General features: G+C 54.2%; 2 protein-coding genes across 2 annotated transcripts; one reads left to right on the forward strand and one right to left on the reverse strand.

Annotated features, from left to right (window-relative positions):
• The first annotated feature begins 340 nt into the window (after positions 1–340).
• On the forward strand, positions 341–5,915 carry LOC142040028 (uncharacterized). Its single transcript, XM_075047218.1, has 5 exons — positions 341–2,199; positions 2,440–2,811; positions 2,886–2,988; positions 3,247–3,332; positions 3,477–5,915. The coding sequence occupies exons 1-5, from the start codon at positions 2,035–2,037 to the stop codon at positions 3,654–3,656; spliced, it is 906 nt and encodes a 301-aa protein (XP_074903319.1). The 5' UTR covers positions 341–2,034; the 3' UTR covers positions 3,657–5,915.
• Positions 5,916–10,241: 4,326 nt separating this feature from the next.
• ZC3H12A (zinc finger CCCH-type containing 12A) lies at positions 10,242–19,239 on the reverse strand. Its single transcript, XM_075047223.1, has 6 exons — positions 19,109–19,239; positions 18,436–18,972; positions 15,031–15,170; positions 14,042–14,276; positions 13,378–13,484; positions 10,242–13,272 (listed from the first exon to the last, which is right to left on the reverse strand). Exons 2-6 carry the CDS (start codon positions 18,927–18,929, stop codon positions 12,245–12,247), a joined length of 2,004 nt encoding a protein of 667 aa, XP_074903324.1. The 5' UTR covers positions 18,930–18,972; positions 19,109–19,239; the 3' UTR covers positions 10,242–12,244.
• Positions 19,240–20,445: the final 1,206 nt, after the last annotated feature.

Consider the following 20,445-nt stretch of genomic DNA (forward strand, 5'->3'; position numbering starts at 1 on the left):
AGCTGGCACTCTGCTGTCAGGGGCCGGTGGCTGCTTATCTGCAGGGGGGTGTCAGGATGTAGTGGCTTAACGGGAGAGCAGCAAAGCTGTCCTACTTTTTTGTGTTTTAAGTTACAGAGGTTAAATACAGGGGGGTGGAAGATCTAGGAAACAGCATAAATTCCTGAAAGGCCTTGCTTTTCCATGGTTCTGGAGAAAAGAAGTCGTAGCTGATGGTTTTTGATTACTTGGCCTTGGTACAAAAGCAGTTTTTCTCCCACTACTGCTGCTGTTCCAAAGCAAGGATTGCAAGAGCGCCTGAACTTCAGAGAGTAAAAAATCTTTGCTGCACCTCTTTGACCTCAAGGAAAGCTGCTGTACCTTTTAGACCAGAACATTTACCTGCAGAGAAACGGCAAAGGGCTCCTGTAGCTTGGCTTGGAGGCCTGTGTGTACAGGCGTTTTTTGCGGTGAAGTGTCAATCAATCAGCTCCACTTTCCCTGTGATAGGCATTAGGGGTGCTGCAGGGACAAGGGGAAAACGCAACCTTTCCTGCCTCCGGCAGTGTTTGTCACTAAAGGAAGGGGACAGCCTGTTCTGATGAGGACAGTGTCTGATGGCAGCAGCCCTGGGGAGCCAGCACACTGATCAGGACAGAAAGCTAAATGGCAAACGCTTGGTTCACAGTTGAAGGCACCCCGTTCTGCTGATAGGCAGCTCTTCCCTCCCAGGTCCTGCTGATGGGCAGCAGCCCTTTGGCTGCCACGAGACAGGTGAGATTAAGAGGCCGTGGGGCTCTGTGCGGTCTGCCCCAGCTTGTCCCAGAACAAGCACTGATGGCTGAAGCTCTGCAGCAGCAGCTTCCCCACAGTGTTACTGTGGGGCGGGGGGGAGGACGGTGTGGGGGGTCTCTGGTCACTTTGGGAACATAAGCACCATCTCCTACAAGAGTGTCATGAGATGGATGCTGGAGTCTGACTCTGGCAGTTGTGCCGAAAACTTCTGTTTTATTTCTGAAGACTGCTGTTTTAATTCCTAAACAGCCTGAGTGACTGAAGATCCCCAGGATAGCCAGTGCCTGGCCTTGGACACAGGAGTCAGAGTGCACTGCACGGGCTTTTACCTGAATGCTAATGAAAGCTGGAAGTAGTAGTTAAAAATAAATTGCAAGTCCTTTGCTTGTAGAAGATGAATCCTGAGCAGAGCAAACGAGGGGTGGCACAGCAGCAACCGTCCTTACGGCCACCAAAGGTAGAGCAGGAGAAACACTAATCCCCTGCGCAGCCTCGTCACCAAGAGGATTAGGCCGGATTTTATCGAGCCCAAGCAAGGGGTGAGCAGCAGCCCAGAGCTGACACCACGCAGGAGGGGCAGCAGCCGCCCCGGCCAGGTCCAGGAGGGGTCCGCGCGTGGTGCATCGCCGGGTAAGGGGGCACAGCCGGGGGGAGCAGGCGTCCCTGCTGAAGACGTGTCCCACCTGCTGGGGTCTGGCCCTGTGAACGCTAGCCTGGCGCTCGGTGAGCCAGGCTGGACACCAGCGTGTGCCGGTGCACCCCACGGCTGCCGCGCGTCCCTCCAGCCTGTGGAGCGTGGCGTGTGAGCGAGCCGGTGGCTCCCAGGGCCGTGGGCACATCGCCTCTCCGTCTCCTGGTCTGCAGGGTCCCCATGGGCAGGCAGCGTGGCCCGCCGGTGCCGAGGTGGAGGCAGCTCCTGCGCGCCGGGTGCTGGTGGCTCCTCTCGCTCTCCGGGACGGCGCTCCGGGGGCTGTGGTGGCTCTGGAGGCTGGTGTGGGTGGGTACCACGGCGGGGGGGGGGGGTCCCTTCCCCAAGGGCCTTCAAGCACTTGTGTCGGCTCTAAGCGTGGCGCGTGCCCAGAACCAGGTGCCGGGGCGTGGGGTCAGGGGTCTGCCGGGGGTGTACCGCTCTGCACCCGTGGTGCCGGGGGCTGTGGTTCGGTGTGGCCGGGGCAGGTGGGGGAGGAGGTCACCACGCCGTCCGACAGCGTGGCTGGAGGATCGGGACCCTCATCCTTGGGAGTTGGCTTGAGGCACTGTATGGTTGTGCCCACCGAGAGTGGTGGGGACGTTGCTCCGGGCTCTGCCCCCCCCGAGGCAGGTTTGAGCCTGCTGCTCTCACCGCGCGGCTGCCGTCCTCTCCCCCAGTACCTGCTGTTCTGCTACAAGAGCTGCTGGGACGGCGCCTTCCAGGTCACCGAGGAGGTAACTAACTCACTCCCCCAACGCGCCCCCACGCCACAGGGGCTGCAGAGATTTCTGACTCCCCCAGGACACGGCTGAGCCCGGTGACACGGTCTGTTGGGTGGCCCTGTGGCACCAGCGGGGCTGTAGGTCCCCAGGTGGTGGCATGGCAGGGTTCCCCGGTCAGGGTCGGTGCCAGCGGCCAGCCGGGCTCGGCTGCCCGTGGATATGTCAGTCCCCGCTGTCCGTGGCGGCTTTCAGCTCGGCGTGGTGCTGCGGTCGAATCTGGAAAGTGGCAGCCAGGGGAGCGAGGAGGAGGAGGAGGAGGACGGGGGCTCCACTTCTGCGCTGGAGCCTGGGCAGGCAGGTGGGTCCCTGGCATGGTGGGGGGTGTCCCTGGTGCGGAGGCCGGTTGGGGTGGGTGTCGCAGGGCGCTGGCGGGAGCTGAGCTGTGGTGCCAGGGCAGTGGCAGAGCGGCAGCGGTGCGGTGACGCCAGCGAGGCCGTGCTGGAGAGGTTAGAGGCGCTGGAGGCCGACGTCCGCTTCCTCTGCACCGAGCTGGGCGCCGAGAAGCTGCTGTGGAGCAGCCGGTTCCTGGAGCTGCTGCAGGAACAGCAAGGCCTGCGCCAGCGGGTGAGTCCCCCATAGGGCCCCCAGGCCCCCCCCCAGTCCCCTCCGGTACCCCGGACCCTCATGCCCCATCCCAGCTGCAGGAGCGCCCGCGGCGGTGGGACAGCGGTGACAGCCCCGAGCTGCTGGGGGAAGCGGAGGACCAAAGTGCCAGTGGGAGCGAGGGAGAGAGCCTGGCAGGTAGCAGCTGGGGGCACGGGGGGGATGGAGAGACAGCGGCCAGGGAGGGGGGACCCGCCACCTGCAGCCAGAGCTGGGGATGGGGCAACATGTTGAGCTCTGCCACTGGGCAGCACTGGGAGGCACCTGGGCGGACAGGGTGCCGGGGAAGGCTCCCAGTCCTCTGTACCAGTTGCCAGCAGGAGCCCGGCTGGGCGCTCCTGCACTCGGCAGAGCTCCGGCCATCGCTTCCCCTCTCGCCCTTTTGCTCTGTTAAAGGACGCCGGTGGATGGAGCCACGCTGGCAGCCAGCCCCATGCCCAGGCAGTCTTTTGGGGCCAGCAGCTCCACGACAAGCAGAAAACGTAAGCGAAGGTGCAAGCGGGGTGTTGGTGAGACGGGAAGGAGCCACATGTCCCTCCCTGCCCAGGCACTGCAGGACACAGGCCAGGACGGCGCAGTCCTGGTTGTGTTCCCATGTCCCTGTATGTGCCTCCATCATCCTTCAGTGCCAGCCAGGCCCTGCCCCGTCCTGCCCCATCCTGCCCAGCCCTGCCCGTTCAGCAGAACTGCAGCCAGTTCCCAGAAGCAGGAACCAGCCGGGAGGCAGCTCAGGGCAAGCCGCTGTCTCCTGGGCTGCCCAGGGCAGGTCACCGTCACCCCTCGCCCGGGGCCACCCCTGGGACTGACTGTGCCCTGGGCGGGTTGTCTCTGGTGGAGTCCAGCAAGGAGCATCTTCCCGACCTGCCGCAACTTGTTGGGAGCTTCCAGGAACGAGGAGTAAGGTCACCGCCGGCGCCGTCACCTTGCACGAGCTGGCGACGCCGTGGCCACGGATGGATTGCAAAACTCAAGCGCTGCCCCGTTTACTTCCTCCTTGCCCAGTTGAGCCCCTCTGTCAGCTGCTCCGCACGGGTTGCAACTCCCGGCCGGCTCCTTGTGACAGCTCTCAGCGGTGGGGAGGGGGAACCCTCTCTCCTGGGGGGGCCGAGGGGCCCTCGTCCCCAGAGAATGGCTCAGCCAGGGCTGCTGTGCCGCAGGAGTGCCAGCCCTGAGTGGAGCAGGCTCCGAGCTGCATAGGGCACGTCTGAGCAAACATCCCTCTGCCCCTCCAAAGCGCTGTGTGGGGTCCGTCAGCCCCCAGCCCAGCAAAGGCAGAGGAAGCAGCTGGGGCGGGGGGGAGGCTGGAGGAGGGCGCTGAACCTCCCACCCCCAGGAGCACGGACCCAGCAGGGCCCCAGGACCTCCACATGCGACAGGATCAGCCTTGGGCTCCCGTGCAAGACCTGCGGGTGAAGGTCCACCCTGCGCCCAAGCCCTGGTCCAGCCTCAGGGGGCTGCATGCTGGCTCCCCCCCTGCCACGGGCTCCCCCCGCCACCGCCAGCCACTGCTCTGCTGCTGTAAAATACAGGCGGCCACTTTCCACTTGGTTGTGCGCGCTTGGTCTTTCCGCTGCACGGGCTGGGACAGCTGCGCCACCGCCGCTCTGCAAAGACCCCGGTCCTGCAGCTCTTTGGGGAGAGGGTGCGAAGACGAGCTCTTGCTGAAGCAGACTGGGGACCAGCCCCCACCCCATGGCAGCTGGGGCACGGAACGGTGCGTACCGCAGCGGTGATTCAGTCAGGGAAGCGTGCATTGCAAACGTGAGCTGTGCTGCTGAAGGGAGCGGGTGGCAGCAGCGCTTCCCGCCTGGGAGATAATCCTGCCTTGCGAGAAGGCTATGCAAACCAGCCGCTCCTTGCCCAGAGATGGGCAAACGCTTTTCATCACCGTTCCCACTGCTTAAAACACATCTCGCCAGCCCTGTGTGCGCAGCCCTTCCCTGCGGGCCCTGGCACTGCGCTGTCTGCCACCGTCAGCTGCCTACACCCGGGCAGCAGTGACCCCGCAACTGCCAGGTAAAGGGGGGACGAAGGACTCGCTGGCAACCGGCTTATGGCAAAGGCTTCGGCTGCCCCTGAGGGAAGGCAGCCACTAGTTCAGGGGCATCTGCCCTCTGGCACAGGCAGCAGAAGGCTCCTGCTGTCACTGCCTGCGAGACCCACAGGCGCAGCTCTCCGGGAGCCCGGCGATGCCACCGCACACCTACACCAAGACTTGGCCTGTGCATTAGGCAGGGAACAAAGTGCTGAACAAATCTGTGCCCGGGACAGATTCCCTGCTCCCCAAGCAGGGCAGATGCCCTGATCCACCACACAGGCAGGCATCTTCCTCTGGGACAGGCCAGAGGAAACTCTGGTTTCTCCTGCCTTCTCTCCAGCTGGTGCTGGTTTTCACTTGGGGCAAGTGCAAAGAGCCCCCTGTGGCACACAGCTGAGGGTCTGCTAGTGACCCTGCTCCTCACAGTCCTGCAGCCCTGAGAACTGGCCTCCAGGCCTAAGGCTTTTTTTTTTTTTTTTTTTTTTTAACTTTCATTCTGGTTTTGTTGCCAGCACCAGCTAGACTTGTCTGATGCTGCTTGGGAATTAACCCCACAACACTGTGGAATGGCTGCCATGACCCTCGGCCGGCTGCCATCCCCAGAGCCCTGGAGAGCACATGGAAAGCATCTCCACAGCCCCGACTGCAGCCTCTGCGCCCACCCCACAGGGCTGGCCGGGTGCAGGGACTGGGGACAAGCTCCTACAGGGAGCAGGGATCGTTCCTCCCAACATGCCCATGCAACACCCCACATCAGGGAACTGATGCAATGCAAATAACAGCAGCCTGACTCATCCTGCACCAACCTGGCTCCTGCACGGTGTTAGAGGTGGGACAGCCCCATGCTTCATAGAAATACCAAAATAAATCAGGTCCTGCAAATGAGCCACTCCTGGGTCCCTGCTGCAGCAAAACCCCAGCTCCAAACTGACCATCCCCTCTCCTGCAGAATCACAGCATCATCCACGCAGAGACCTCAGGAGCACCAGTGATGCCAGGCAGCAGCTTTGCAGCGATGTGACACGGTCCCGGCCCTGCTGCAGCCGCAGCTCAGCTCTCCTGAAGCAATCCACGGGGCTGTGCTGGAAATCCCCTGACGGCAGCTCAGCCACTCTGCCCCGGACAGGGTTTAGGAGGTGGAGGGTGAAATAAAGCAGCATTAGCTACGTTCACCAGCTCTTCCTCCCCACTGGAGCAGCCCCCCGTGGGTGGGCAGCCCCCGCTGCAGCACTCTCACCACGCTGCCTCTGTGTGAAGCAATAGCTGCCCCGCAGGCTGAGGAAACCTTTCCCCTGGGCCAACACGCCATGCAAATCCTCCTGACCTATTGCTCAACCAGACGCTGTATTTACTCCAAAACATTCGTGCAACGCAGGCCTTCAGGGGCGCGGGGGAGGCACTGCGAGCCACGGGGAAGTTTGGGGCTGCTTCTCACTCCTGGCCTGTGGCTGTGCCAGGAGGGCTGAGCTGGCTGCCGCTCCCCCCAGTCGCTGCAGCAAGGGGTTTAGCTTTGGTCCCCCCAGTCGCTGCAGCAAGGGGTTTAGCTTTGGTCCCCCCAGTCGCTGCAGCAAGGGGTTTAGCTTTGGTCCCCCCAGTTGCTGCAGCAAGGGGTTTAGCTTTGGTCCCCCCAGTCGCTGCAGCAAGGGGTTTAGCTTTGGTCCCCCCAGTCGCTGCAGCAAGGGGTTTAGCTTTGCTCGGGGCCACCTGCTCAAGGGGAAGCCGAGAGAGCAAGAAAGCACTTCTGCTGCCCTCGTGCAACTCCTTAAGGGAAGACTTTCCATGGGCAAACCCTGGCCTGAGGGAGCACAGGGGCGTTCAGGGCTAAACCCCAAGGCACTGAGGAAGGCTGGTGACAGGTGAACTGAAAAATGCGTGGCTGGAGGGTGAGCACTGACAGGTACCTGCACAGGCAGCACTCCGCCATCCCCAGCACACCACCAGCCTCCCTGCCCCTGCCTGCTTTCCTGCCCTCTGGTAGGACCCAGACCCTCTCTAGCTGTTGCACCTTTCTGTCCGCTTCGGCGCAACGTTTACTCTGTGGAGTTACTCACTTTCTGCATTTCTGTCTTACAGCAAGACTGTACCCCAAACTGCCTCAAATACACAGTGCGGAGCTGCTGCTGCGGTCAGGACACCTCTCCCTACCTGAAGGGAGAGAAACAGCCCTGCAGCCTCAGAGTTAGGTGAAAACAGAGATTTGATGCTGAACCTGCTTGCTTGTAAGGTGGCCTGCCCCAGCCCCCATGTAACCCCACACATGTGTGTGCTTCTATTACACAGCAGCCCCTTTCCCACGGCCCGTAGAGGAGCCGTGGGTCAGATTCCTGCCTCTGGAAATGCCTTAAAACGTTAAGAGTTGAGCTAGCCACATCCTGGAAATCCCCCGATGGGAGGGAACCAGATGGGTTCAAACAAAAGTTCAGCAAGCAAGAAGGGCACAAGGCAGCTGGTGCAGGGGAGGGAGGGGTGAGCGAACCCTGGGGAACAGGCTGTGGCCCCGCAGACATTGGGTGCCCGATCCCTCCGGGCTGGGAGCAGGGGGCTGCGTCCGCTGCCCAGGGCCCTTCCTGGATCACCGCCCAGCACAGGGGAAGGAGAGACAAGAATCCAGCAGTCTCTACCCTGACCTCTGCCACAGCACAGCTTCCCATTTCTTCCTTCCCTCTTTTGAGTATTGATTTAAAAAAAAACAACGAAAAACCACAAAGTCAAGATACCCTGCAGCACTGACTTCCGAAGGCAGGCTCTTCCCCTGCCTGTTCACCCTTCCATTGTGCAGTGGGAGCAAAGCCTTTCCTTTGAGGATATTTAATTACCTTTGCCATCTATTTCTAGCACAACTGGGAAGGCAAAGAGGAGACTGTTCTCCTCTACCCTCAAAACACACCAGCAGACCCCTCATTCCTCTTTAGAAGCACCTTCACTCAGCCTCCTCACCTTCACGTCAGAGTTTTTCCTACCCCAACCCACCCTCCTTGGTTCCCTTTACCCTGCCTTGTGCTTTTGGGAAGGATGCAGCCACAGCAATCTCCTCATGCTGAGAGCAGGAAGCAACACAGATGACAAGTGAGAATGACCTGACCACTGCCAGAGGGTGAAGGATGGCACGCTTGATTTGGAAGGAAAGAGCTAGCGATGGCTGTGCTCACCAGACTTGTTTTGCAGAGCTCACAGCCGTTCAGCCAGCTCCCACTGGCCCCACTGTCCAACAGAAACAGCCTCGGGTCATCTTAGCAATTCTCCTTCTCTTTTCCTGTTGTTATGCCCTGACTCTTTTCAGGTGCCTTCTGCACCCCGTTCTCCAGCTCAGCCTGGGAGCTGCCCCTTTCGAAGAGAACAGCAGCCATTCCTCACCCTGTCAGGGTAGGAAAAGCTGCTCAGAGAGGAGCGAGCCTCCTGCGGGGCTCAGCACCAGGCTTTACCAGCTGCACAAGGCCAACAGGATGAAGGCAGGGCAACCCTGCTGAAGTATAGGAAACTTTCAACAGGGTGTCTGTGCGTGACCTCCTTAAACTTCAGTAGATCAGTAAGCTTACAAGAAGATCTAACCTATTTTAAATGGATAAGAAACACAATACAAATGCACAGCAGTCATGACAGGTCCTCCCCGCCGATGCACCCCGAGGAAGTGGTAAGCCACAGGATGTGTCTTGAAAATTCCACAATAACAGCACAGCGAGAGCCTGCCCAAGCACAGCAGCCCGCCATGTGCAGGTAGGCAGCTCGTCTGACTCAGTGCAGACGACTGCGTGGGGCAAAAAAACACGCAGCCGTGACAGTTCTGGTCAGCATTCCTTACGCTTCCTCAGCTCCCGGGCACCGCAGTGAACCAGCCCACCAGGATACATGGCACACAAGAAAGGAGTACTTGCACTCAAACACACAGAATGCTCCAGGGGCAGGAGGCACAGGTTCACTCACGCAGAAGCCTTGCATGAGAGAATTCAGAAAAACAGTGGCTGGATTTCAGCTGGGTTTTCTGGGTGGCATAGCAGCACACACAGCAGCAGTTTGTGGGAATAATTTTGACCAGATTTGTATTAGCAACTGACCCTCCCAGATTGCTTCGTGTGCCACCAGGACTGTCACTGCAATAGAATAGGGCCATTAACATCATAACCAAACTAAGTCACCACCAGGTCTTCCTTTTCTGGTTATGGTAAGGAACCTCTGTGCTTCTGCACAGATTCCTTTAGTTGTGTCGGTCCAGCTTTGATAGAAATAAAAATAAGCATTCCCCCCACACCTACACATCCTGCAAAACTAAAATTAGCTATTACGGTATTTTACAGGAAGACTGGCCTTAAAATCCTGCAGCATTTTTCAACTACAGACCCCACTACAAACAGCAGAAGAGTCTTCACCTGGTTAAAAGGTCCGATCCCAATCTATGACGCATCACTTAATCCCCTCCCCACCAAGACCCCAGCCATCATACAGGTACAGAGCCACATGAGCTTACTGTCACTTCAGATGACATCCTCCAGAGGGTTCCTCTCCCACAGCCAATAAATGACCTTTCAGACTGTGAGGCTCCAGATTTGCTTTTTGAAACAAAGGACTATCTCTGGGAGCACCTGCCTTCCTTGTTTTTTATTAACTAGAAATAGTCATTGCCCTGTATTAAATCAGGAGCACAAATTTGAATAAAGACTATAAAGTTATTTAGCAAGTCAGATAGGAACATGCGGTACTGCAGTATAGCAGGTGGGAGGGGAAGATTCTTACACAGCAATGTGAGCATTGATATTCCTACTGCATTTCCTTCCCAGTTCATAACAAAGCTTTAGAGCAAAGTCTTGACATGTTAGAGTTCACATATTATCATATGATCATGCTTGACATCTGACACAACTGGCTAAAATACATATTTATTTCCAGACTATACTGTGGAGTGCCCATTAAAACTGAAGCACAGCCCACGCTGTTTATTCCAAAATTGTTTGAGTGTACTATTCTTTAGCACCTGAGACATCCAGCACCACTGTGGTTCTCATACTTCAGTTAGAGCCACATGCCAGCGCACCACTGCCTTACTGCACCTTGACTGCCAGTGCATCCCCTATGCAGTGAGCTCACCTCACTAATGCCAAATAAACAGTAAACACTGGACATGCTATTATCTGCTACAGCAATTTGGAGCAATTTGATTTTTTTTTTTGACCTGTCACACTGCATCAATTCACAAGCTTGTCAATATCCAGCCATCAGGCTGTTGCTGCCACTAGATTGTGTATGAAGATCTAAGATTGTCAGAGGAACCCCAGGGAGGAAGGATAATTCCTCTGACTTTCCTGGAAAGCCAGCCAAAACGTTGAATGGTCTTCCAAAAAGCCACCAGAGACCAAATAACTCAACTCAGCAGTTTTTATTCATATAACACAAGTTCTTACTTTGCCATGGCTTTCACATGGCTGCCTCCATTCAGTACATAAACTATATACTGCATAATGATACAGGAAGTTCAGTAAAATGTCAGCTTGTGAGTATAAAATGTTAATCTTCTGATTGCAAGAGAAGAAGCATATATCAGCATTCCACCAGAAAAACAAAAACCACGATGCCAAGTAACGCAATGGCTGAGTCGAGACTAGTACTAATTAAAAACAGCATCAAGCAGCAAGTTGCTGGACAATAACATTAAAAACCATTTTTCCTGTAATTTACAAATATGCAAAGTATCAGGTTACTTAAAATTAAGAAGCATTTTGCTTACTAACATGAAACATTACTAATTTGTAATGTATCATAATTAACCAGGTATACAGGTTTCTGTGTCCCTGTGGTTTTTATGGCACATGGTGCCAGTCTGGGTAGGTCACTCCTCGGACAGTCAGAGGGAAGAACAGTAATAGACAAAACCATTCCTGAAGAGGGTTCTCAGAAACAGCTGTATTCCACTCTCCCCTTCATAGTTTGCCACTCAACAACCTTGGTTTAACCACAAGATGGACGTATTTAAAAAACATAACAGAAAACACAGATACAATGTGTATCAACAAATCAACTGCTTCTGGCCTGCAAGTGCAAGAAACATCTTTGCATTCTAAGCACAGTGAAATTCCAGGACCAGAACCAATTACTACAGCAATTGGGTTTGCATATTTAAAATTGTTACAGTATCTACAGTAAAAAACATCTTACAGAGTAAGAGGGTATGAAAGGGGAACAGTCTTACCAAATAAGTCTTACTCTACATTTTTGGATGCTGCTATAGATTGACGAAGCTGAAGGGGACAGGAAAACATTAGTAAGAAGATGAAGCAACAGCTTTACAGAGAAAAATACTAAGGAATCCTCAGGAACAGTACTGGCAGCAGTCCAGACATGACTACAGCTGTTTTACTGAATGCTCAAAACTATTGCTGTCTGAAAACAAAAGGCACAACATCATAAATCCTCCTTGTCAGTGTTGTACAGAGATAGCCTAAGACAGGTTACCAGGCAAGGTCAAGGTTTTAGAGCAGCATCAACAGCGTGGTCATCCACGTGTTCTGACAACTGCATTTTTCAGCAAATGCCAAATACACAACTTGCATGTAGCTTTGGAGCAGTGTCAGGCCTCTCATCCTGAGAAAGGATTGCACTCCTAGCACCTCTTATTTCTGGGAGCTGAGCAGCTTGCTAAGCACTTGTGCTACATATTGGAGAATGACCTCATCTCAGGAAGGTAACCTTAAGTGGGAGGGGTATGGGAAGCATCATGAAAGAAGTGCACCAATAAAACCAAATTAAAGACAGCTAAACCCAGCTTCATACTATATTTATAATCCAACATTTTCCACAGGTCTGCATGGCAGTATTTACTAAAGAGGCTTAGTTAACAGCTAAGAACAGCCTTGACAATGCATTTCTGTCTTCACAAAAAAGCCTCACACCACTGCAAAGGTAGTACCCCCTTATCTTTCAGAAGCCCCCCCTCCCCGGGAGTCCTCCCTCCATATGCCTGATAATACACTAAACCATCTCAAAACTGAAGCTAATGGGAGGAGTAAGGTCACATTCAGTTCTGAACAACTGTAGGAATTTAGGGTGTGTCTGACTCACCATACAATCCCAAAGGAAAAATCCTGCTCTGAAGCTGCAGCCTCTTCTCCTGTTCAGCACCCAAAGCCTCTTCAACAGCCTCTGGGGAAGATGGGACCCTAGGGTGCTCTCACCTCTCTAAGAGGGGCACACTGTCATGTCTAGACCAGAATTTGCTGTGAGCATACCATATCTGGTATCCAGCCTCCAACTGGAGCCTGGTATTTCCAAGGAAAAAGGAGAAGCCCTCAGAAGGCATCTATGGCAGCTACAGAGTGCAAACACTGCCTCTCAAGCTTTTCACATGCCTGGCTGCCCTCAACTTCTGCCTCATATACCTGGGTTCTGAGACTTGTACGTCAGTATCTCTGCAGCTAGCCTTTGGGGATCCAGAAGCCGAGGGAAACGGCTCATCACAGCATCAACTAAATGGGGATGGAATATGCCACACAGCTTGACATGCACATTGGCCCGCTCCTCTGCAAACTGGTCAGAGACAGCCCACTGGCAGGAGTCCCCATACGCTGGCCCTGGGGCTCTCTGTACTGAACGAGGATCTCGCACGCTGGTAGATATCACTTGAGGCGGCGGTGGCATCTGGTATGGTTCAGACCAGTACTCCCGAGAATGGGGTGGAGGGGCATTATACTCATTGGGCAGGCTGTATTGCCCAGCATTAGCTGGGTGTACAGGTACTCCATAGCCTGAGAAAGAGTGAGGTGGCCCTGAGTGAGATATCTCAGGGCTATACTGCAAGAAGCTAGCACCAGAGGAGGAAGATTTATGGGAACCGTGCTTGTAAGAGACCAGACCATTTTTCTCTAAGCTGGGAGAATGTGGGTAGACAGGTCTCTGCCTACCACAGGTGCAGACTGCCACCTGATCAGCATGGGAATGATCACAGTGACTGGTAGATCTGTAAGGCCACATGTCAGACAGTTGGTTCTCCAGAGACCCAATGCCTGAGTCAAGATGCTCCTGAGATATATAAGACAGAGAGTCCATATGAGGCTGCTGGTACCTGTCAGAAGACCTGTGGCTCCCACTGTTAGGGGGGACGCTGCCTGACACACAGCCTTTGACCTGAAGCGCAACATCGCTGGGCTTTGCTTTGTGGGTCAAGCTTTTCCTCTCTGCAGAGACCTTCTGCAAGGAGCTTTTATCACTCTCTGTGGGCACAGAGCACAAGAGCTCTGCCTGGGAACCTCTTTTGCCCTTTTTCTCCTCCTTGGCACTGGTACTTCTGGTAGGAGACAACCTTGCGTTGGCTCGGAGTTCATCAGCTAATGAGCGCTGGGGCTGATTGATCCTTTCAGGGTGGTAGAATTTACACTTGATTCCATAAGTGCATTTCTTCCCTGCAAGGAAAGGCAGAGGATGGAATGACCAGCTGAATTTTACTAAATGCATGAATTACACTTGCACAGACACCTCGGTCTTCATGTTTAGAAGGCAGGTCTTACCATAGGGGCACTGTTGTTTCTTGTGCTCTGGCACCACAGGTTTCTTTCTGAGAAAGTTATCCAGGCTGGGGCCATGTCGCCCTAAGGGATCATCTGGAGGCATAAACCTAAAGAAAAATAAATCTCAATCAGAAGCAGTTCACTTTCTTGGGTGAGGGTTTAATTTCTTCTCAGTGTCTCCCATTTCATTGACGATTAAAAGCTATCTGAGCCCTAAAAAGCTTTCCCATTTCACTGCTGATATACCCTCCTGTCACCTGGTAAAGACCAGCATGAAATGCTTCACTTCAGGCACATAAGAGGTTTTGTGCTCTGCTGCTGACCAGAATTAGTACTTGCTGCTGGGCCTGCTAGTGACTGTCCTGTGAGGAAATCAAGCCCTGGAGCTCTCCTAGGAACTACAGCAGAGCTCCTAGCTCCAAAACCATGAACAGCTATTGAGATTACTCCAATTCCTTATGCCTTTGTACCTCAGCACAGTTGGTTAGTTCTTCCCACCACACTTCCTTCTACATAAAAAAATAAAAATCTCTCTACAGCATTTTTTTTTCATTCTGTACCAGCATTTTGCTCTTTTCATGCATCACTTGCTCTTGCTTCATTAAAACAAGACAACATGCTCACACGGATCTTTTTTAACAGCAAAGGAAGAATGGGAACATACTTGTCATTAACAAAGGAATACATCAGCAGACTCTCCTCAATGAATTTCTTCCACTCAGGACGCTCGTTCTGCAGGTCCCGATAAGTATCGTTAGAAACCACAATGCCATCAGACTCATGTGCCAGTTTCACAATGAATCGATCATCATAACAGACAACACGCTTGCCTCCAACCCGCCTGGAAGGAGTGAAGACCAGAATTTTCTTCTTTTCAAGGTCACGGAGAATGTACTGGTCTAGAACAAACACAACTGTGAACACACTTACACAGCCCAAAGGCCTTCGCACAGATAAAGTAACAATATAAATAAATGACAAAATTCATGTAGTCATTTCATCTCTCCACAACCCAGCCTGTAGTCTCATCTCTTTTCTTATACCATCCATCACGCTGTCAGAGGCGGACTCCTAGCCCCTGTGCCTGCATGGCACCTGAGAACACTTGGAGCACACCACAGAGGCTGCTGTAATACAGCAAGTCCCATCCACACAATCTTTTGCTTGCAAAGTGTGATTTGCATTTAAGACTGGCAGGCTAATATCTTTTGTAGTGCCATACTACGTGCATAGATTTCTGAGCAGAGGTACTCAGAAATCTCAGCTGTTTGCCAGTTCAGAGCAAACTCCCCTCAATTTGGATAATTCGGACTAAACTCCCATCAAGCTTTAACTTTTAACATAGTCAAATACATTGCATGAAGACGTGTCCCTGAAAGAGGAAAAAAATTAAAGTAATAAAAGACAAGAAGTTAGGAAGCAGAGTAGTATTACATTCTTTGTTCTCTGAATTATTGCAACTGATCCAGGCAAGAACTTGCTTAGGGGAGAAGTTAATGACTAATTCTCACTGGTCAGCTCAACTTACTGGGTCTCCTACTACTCAGATCTTCCATTCATAAGTTAATTACTAACTAGCCAGAACTTTGCAAGCTCATTAAGCGACAAAGCATTAAGCCTGAAAAGCTACTTTTGGTTTTCATATTTCCACACCTGTTATAAGTACATCTGGTCGTGGCTGCTCCTTCCTCCAAGATGGCACAAAGACTGTAATATCCTTGTGTCCCCTGTCCCAAAACCACTGGACAGCCAGAAGAATGCCTCGGCAGGAGAACACTTCTTTATTTCCATGGCTGCATCAAAGAAGAAAATTAAGGACTTCAATATTCAGGTTATGTACAGACTAGGCAGGCAATACACTAAGCAAATGGATGCAGCAATTCAGACAACCTTTAGTGAAGAAGTGTTAAGAGTAGCACAATCAGTATTCATTGCTCATCTTGTGTAAATAGAAGCACTAAGATCTTCACAGAACTACTGTTCCTTTTAGCACCTTAGTATACCAATAAACACCCAAATCCTCACTGGGAGGGAGAAGGCAGCAGTAACCATTGCAGCCGTTCTGAAACAGAGCCTTTGCTTCAACTCTGGACTCTAGATCTTTATTTTTAGCCCCAAGTACAACGTGATCTTGAACACCCTTTGTCCTATTCTGCCAGCTAATGCCACTGGTTAATCTCTGCCAGTGCAAACTGCACTCTCACTAGGTGTTCTGCTTGTAAAGTTACCATGATAAGGAAAACAAGATATTTTATGCACTCTTACCTCAAGGACATCAGCACTGATGAAAGATGCTTCTTCGTTATATTATGGCCCCAAAAGTCAGTTACAAATGCACTATTTGCACGAAATAGCAACATCTCCTGTTAACAGGATCAGTGCTGAATGTCTTAACAGCACTTGGCAGTTTAAGAACAAAGTTTGACAACAGCATCAGAAGCTATGTACCAATGCAAAAAGCTGCTTCTCAATTATTTATTAGCTCCTATCAATAAGTTTCCAGAACTTCTAAGAGGAAACTACCACTCCTGTTTTACAAGTGCCAGTATTTACAGTGTAATCAGCTCTTCTGTTGATAATAGTGCTGGCAAACTTTCAACATTTCTGTATTACAGCCCAATTTGTCATTCTGGGGATGTAATAGCCTGCGTTTTATGATGAAACTCCGGTAAGATGTACTATACTGCAAATAACTGGTCTCATGATTCAGTAAGATTTTTCCCCACCTGGGCACTACCCCTGCCCAAAGTCTTACTCTTCCCATCTACACTTGATTGATATTTCAACTCCCACCACCACTTAGCATGCCAGTGAACTCCTCCATAAAGTAATTACTGAAGAGTTTACATCCCAGCAGAGGCACTGCTAAGAAGCAGTGTTGCTGGAGTACTACTAGAAAGAAGCTTTACTTCTCCTCCTGTCCTTACCCTTCTCAAACTATTAAGAAAATTGAAGAGTTGTACCAAAATACTTATTCTAAAAGAACTATACATTTAGCAACAAAGCTAACACCTAAAGAGACACCAAATGTATCTTCATTAAGAATCCCAAATTACAGAAAGGCTGACATTAACCATAAGAAGAAAGATGCTCTAAAAATTTTCTCCAATGTCAGACTGGTTTTGCTGTAGATAAAGGTAGGTTACTATAATCTTTTAGAGATAAATGTGAAAAGCAGAGTTTTGTTTTTGGGGGGGGTTTTTTGTTGTTTTTTTGTTGGTTTTTTTTTTTTTTTTTTTTTTTGAGTCCCTGCTACCAATCTCAAATCTACAGAAGGTAGCCAATTGGGCTGATCTGATTTGGCAGCAGCCAAGAAAAAATTCCCTTAGAAGGAAGTAAAAGCTAATTTCCACTATGATTTGCATATGTTTGTCAAGAGCTGTTCAGGGAGGCCGCTGTACACACTGCAAATGAATCAGCAGGGAACATCACACCATCAATACAGGAAGTTTCAGAATGGAATTCCCCTTCTAGCAAATTGCTTAAAAAAGCCAGACTGCTTTTCTCATGTCAAGCTCTGTCCTATTGGCAGCATTATTACCGCCTGGCCTGTCCCAGTCACATTTGGTGTGATCTCTCCTGTGCTTTTTGGGATAACTTCCATGGGTAAACAGCTCCTCATTCAAAAAACCACAACCAATTCTGTTGTTTAAGCCTGAGCACTTATCTAAGGTGAGCTTCACTGCAAGAGTCACACTTATCATCCCAGGTCTCACAATGGGCCATTTTCCTCAAGTGACTGCACAGCTGCTGCAGGAATAGGACGGTGCTCTCCTGCAGACACCCGGGTCAAATCTTTGACTCTCCAGCCCTGCTCTACAGCCATCAGAATTCCTTATTTGCCCTGGGACTTGCAGGCTCTGTTCGCTGGTTGCACAGTGGACTGTACCCCATCTTTTCTCAGTCCTGTTCTCAGAACTGTCAGCCACAGCTTGGAGAAAACCACACCTGAAAACAAATCTCCACTCAGCACTTTCACCTTAGACAAAAGGTACAGTAACACACAGAGCAGCTCTGTGTGCACCCAGGTGGGTTTTTTTTATAAAAAGTCTGTGTACACAAACATACACTACAAGACCTACTAAGCTAAAACACAGTGAAGGAGGCTTGCTTTTGAACTGCAACGACAAAGCCTAATTCAGAAGCCTGGTGCATTAAATTAACGGAGTCCAGACCCTCCTGTGCAGAGGTGGGGAGTGCAGCACCAGGGCTTGGGGCCGGGGCAGGCAACACTCACCATCGCAGGGAACAAAAGCCAAGGTGAAAGCAGGGACATCAGGCTAATAAACATCCAGCCCAGAGATTCTGGGCGCTCCATAGATATTAGGGCTCCTGCACTCCCAAGTTACCGCTCCAACCCAAGCAGCTTCGCAGGCTGCCTCTGGTTGCAGTGCCCGAGAGGACCTGTGCCATCAGCACCAAAACACCCGCGATGCTGACGGCACGTCGCAGCCCGGCCTTGGTGACACCAGAGTGCCCCTTTGACACCTCACCTGTTCTCTACACCGTAGGGAAATCCAACCAAAATACAAGACTCGCAGTTTGGAGACTGGTCTCCAATGCAGGAGACAGCTCTGTACTACAAAGCCTTCTCTAATTAAACCTGTAATTATTTATTGAGCAACTTCCTGGTACAGAAACTTACATAAAGCCATTAGGTAAGAGGACAGCGTATCTTCAGCTGTTCTCCCCATCAGCTAGAAAATAGAAGGAAATGCCTTTATCTCCCGGGAAGCACGTCGGCTCTCCTCAGAGCCAAGAGACCACCGGTTACGGGCTGGCAGCGACCACGGGCAGGAGAGGCCGTCAAGGCAGACGGCATCCGTGGACGCGACGCTCATCCTCGCGAGAGCTGTGCATTCTGGTGAGGTGCCTCAGAAAACACTACCGGCCGCCGGCCGGGCATCCAGCCCTTTGCAGCGAGAAACCCCCCGAGGTTTTCTCAGACCCCGAGCTCTCGGCAGACCCCGTAGCCGGGGGTCAGGCAATAAAACCCACCGCCCGGCCGGGCCGCCGCAGCGAGCCCCCCGCCCCGTGTTTCAGAAACCCCAGACGCACCTCATGGCCACGTTGCTGCCATCGATCACGATGGGCTTCAGGTTCTCGCTCTCCGTCTCCTCCGGGGCCGGCGCGGGCGCGGGGGTCTTGTTGGCGGCCCCCCCCCGCGGCACCAGCGGGGCCTCCTTGGCCTCCGGCGGGGCCTCGGCGCTCTCCCGCTCGGCCGGGCCGTGCTTCACCAGCTCCCCCAGCACCGTGTTGGTGTCGGCGTTCAGGCCCAGCTTCTGCAGCACGACGTGGATCTCCTCCGAGGAGTAGCCCAGCTTGCGGAAGAAGTCCACCTTCAGCTGCATCTCGGCGCCGTCGCAGGGCTCCCGCCCGGGGCTCCCCGCCTCCTCGGGCGGCTCCGCGCCGGGCAGGCCGCCCGGGCCGAGGCAGCGGCTCTCGCACGGCTCTCTGCCGCTCATCCTCTCTCCCAGCCGGGGAGCCGGCGGCCTGGCGGCCGGCAGCGCCTCAGGCCAGCCCGGCACGGAGAAGACGCTGCCCGCGCTCATGGCTCGCCGCGGGGGACCGCCGGCCTCCGCTCACGCCACGGACCTGCGGGCCGAGACGGGCGTTAGCAGCGGGCCCCGGCCCGGCCTCCGCGGGGCCCGGACGGGGCCGGGCCGCGGCGTGTCGGGCCGGGCCCCCCTCCCCGAAGCCGCCCGCCCGCCCGCCCGCCTCTCTCTCTTACCGGCCTGCCGCCGACGGGCCGCCGCTGCGCCTCCATGGGGCCGGAGCGGGCCGGGCGGCGGCCGCCGCTTTATACCGGGGCCCGGGCAGCGCCGCGCCAAGGCGGAAGGGCAGAGCGGGCGGGGGCGGAGCGGCGGCCGCTTCCCGGTCCGCCCCGCGTCCCGCCCGGCCCCGGCCCCGGCCCCGGCGTGCGGCCTCGCCTGGGGCCCCGCCGCCGGGCCTACCGCTCCCCGGGCCAGCGGAGCGGAGCGGGGCCGGGACTCGGCCGCCTTCCCCCCCTCCCCGGCCCCTGCGGTTCCCTTTGGTCCCCTCCCAGCCCCGCCGATGGCTCCTTGCGGAACAGCCCCGGCAGGGGCAGGTCCCTGCCGCAAACACCTGGGCTTTATGCAAATCGTGTTGCAATGCGGGCAGATTTGCCCCGACAAGCGCGCTCTCCGTAGGGAAACGCTCCCCTCCGCTTCCCGCTCCCCGCCCCGGGGCCGGTCCCCGCGGCCCGGCACGGCGGGGGACGACGACGAGCGGGGCGGGGGCCGCGGCAAAGGCCCGAGGTAGCCAAGGCCGGCAGGTCCTGCGTGGAGGGGGGCGATGCCCTGGAGGAGATGGGTCCTCGGAGGGTTTGCCAGCGAGTCCTTGGGTGCTGTCGCTCTGAGGTTAAAAGCGTTGAAACACGAAAACTCCGCTCCCGGCCCTTGTTTTACTTCCCCCACCACCGTCAGAGGTGGATTTCCAGTGGTAATTGAGTCCCAGAGCTCCGAAACGCATGCTCGGTGCTTCCCGAGAGAGAGCGCATCTCCTGACCCGTACGGGGTGTAAGGTGGTACCAGCCTGCTGCCCCTCACCATCTTAAAGACCAGGCTTTGGCCCAGGAGCTGTCAGGAAAACATCGCTCCAGCCCTGGCACACTCAGCGCCCAGTCGGAAGGCAGAGCAGACCCGCGAGCTGAAACTGGAAAGGGAGGAAAATGGGACGGAGGGCAGGGGACAGTGGGTCGTGTCAGCTCCAGGGACAATCCTGCAGTCACCAAGGAGTCGCTGAGGATGCGCTGCTGCTGTTTAAGCCAAGCCTAAGCTGTAGGCGGCTTTAGGCAGAAGGAACGTGTGAATGCGCAACCGCAAGCTTCAGGCACACCAGCGAAGGTGCTCCGTGTATTATCGTGTTCTGAGCTGCGCGTCCAGCGGCAGGTGCTTGGACACAACGTACGGTGACACTAAAGCCACCTGATGGGTGGACGTGGCAGAACGCGGTCAGGGGTGCTAGGCTGCTTGCTAGCCACAGCTCCTGGCGTGGTGGCCCCTCCTGCGCCGGCGGTGACCAGCCCAGAGGTTGCCCACACAGGCT

This window comes from Buteo buteo, chromosome 16 (genome assembly GCF_964188355.1).
Source record: "Buteo buteo chromosome 16, bButBut1.hap1.1, whole genome shotgun sequence".
Lineage (NCBI taxonomy): Eukaryota > Metazoa > Chordata > Aves > Accipitriformes > Accipitridae > Buteo > Buteo buteo.

Excerpts from the sequence above, each read along its gene's own strand:
- ZC3H12A (XM_075047223.1), bottom strand. The coding sequence starts at position 18,929 with ATGAGCGCGGGCAGCGTCTTCTCCGTGCCGGGCTGGCCTGAGGCGCTG. Across the intron at positions 14,277-15,030 it reads ACCAGATGTACTTATAACAG|ACCAGTACATTCTCCGTGAC; the intron begins GTGTGGAAATAT and ends TGTTTGTTCTAG. Across the intron at positions 13,273-13,377 it reads GAAACAACAGTGCCCCTATG|GGAAGAAATGCACTTATGGA; the intron begins GTAAGACCTGCC and ends CTTTCCTTGCAG.
- LOC142040028 (XM_075047218.1), top strand. The coding sequence starts at position 2,035 with ATGGTTGTGCCCACCGAGAGTGGTGGGGACGTTGCTCCGGGCTCTGCC. Across the intron at positions 2,812-2,885 it reads AGCAAGGCCTGCGCCAGCGG|CTGCAGGAGCGCCCGCGGCG; the intron begins GTGAGTCCCCCA and ends GCCCCATCCCAG. Across the intron at positions 2,989-3,246 it reads CGAGGGAGAGAGCCTGGCAG|GACGCCGGTGGATGGAGCCA; the intron begins GTAGCAGCTGGG and ends GCTCTGTTAAAG.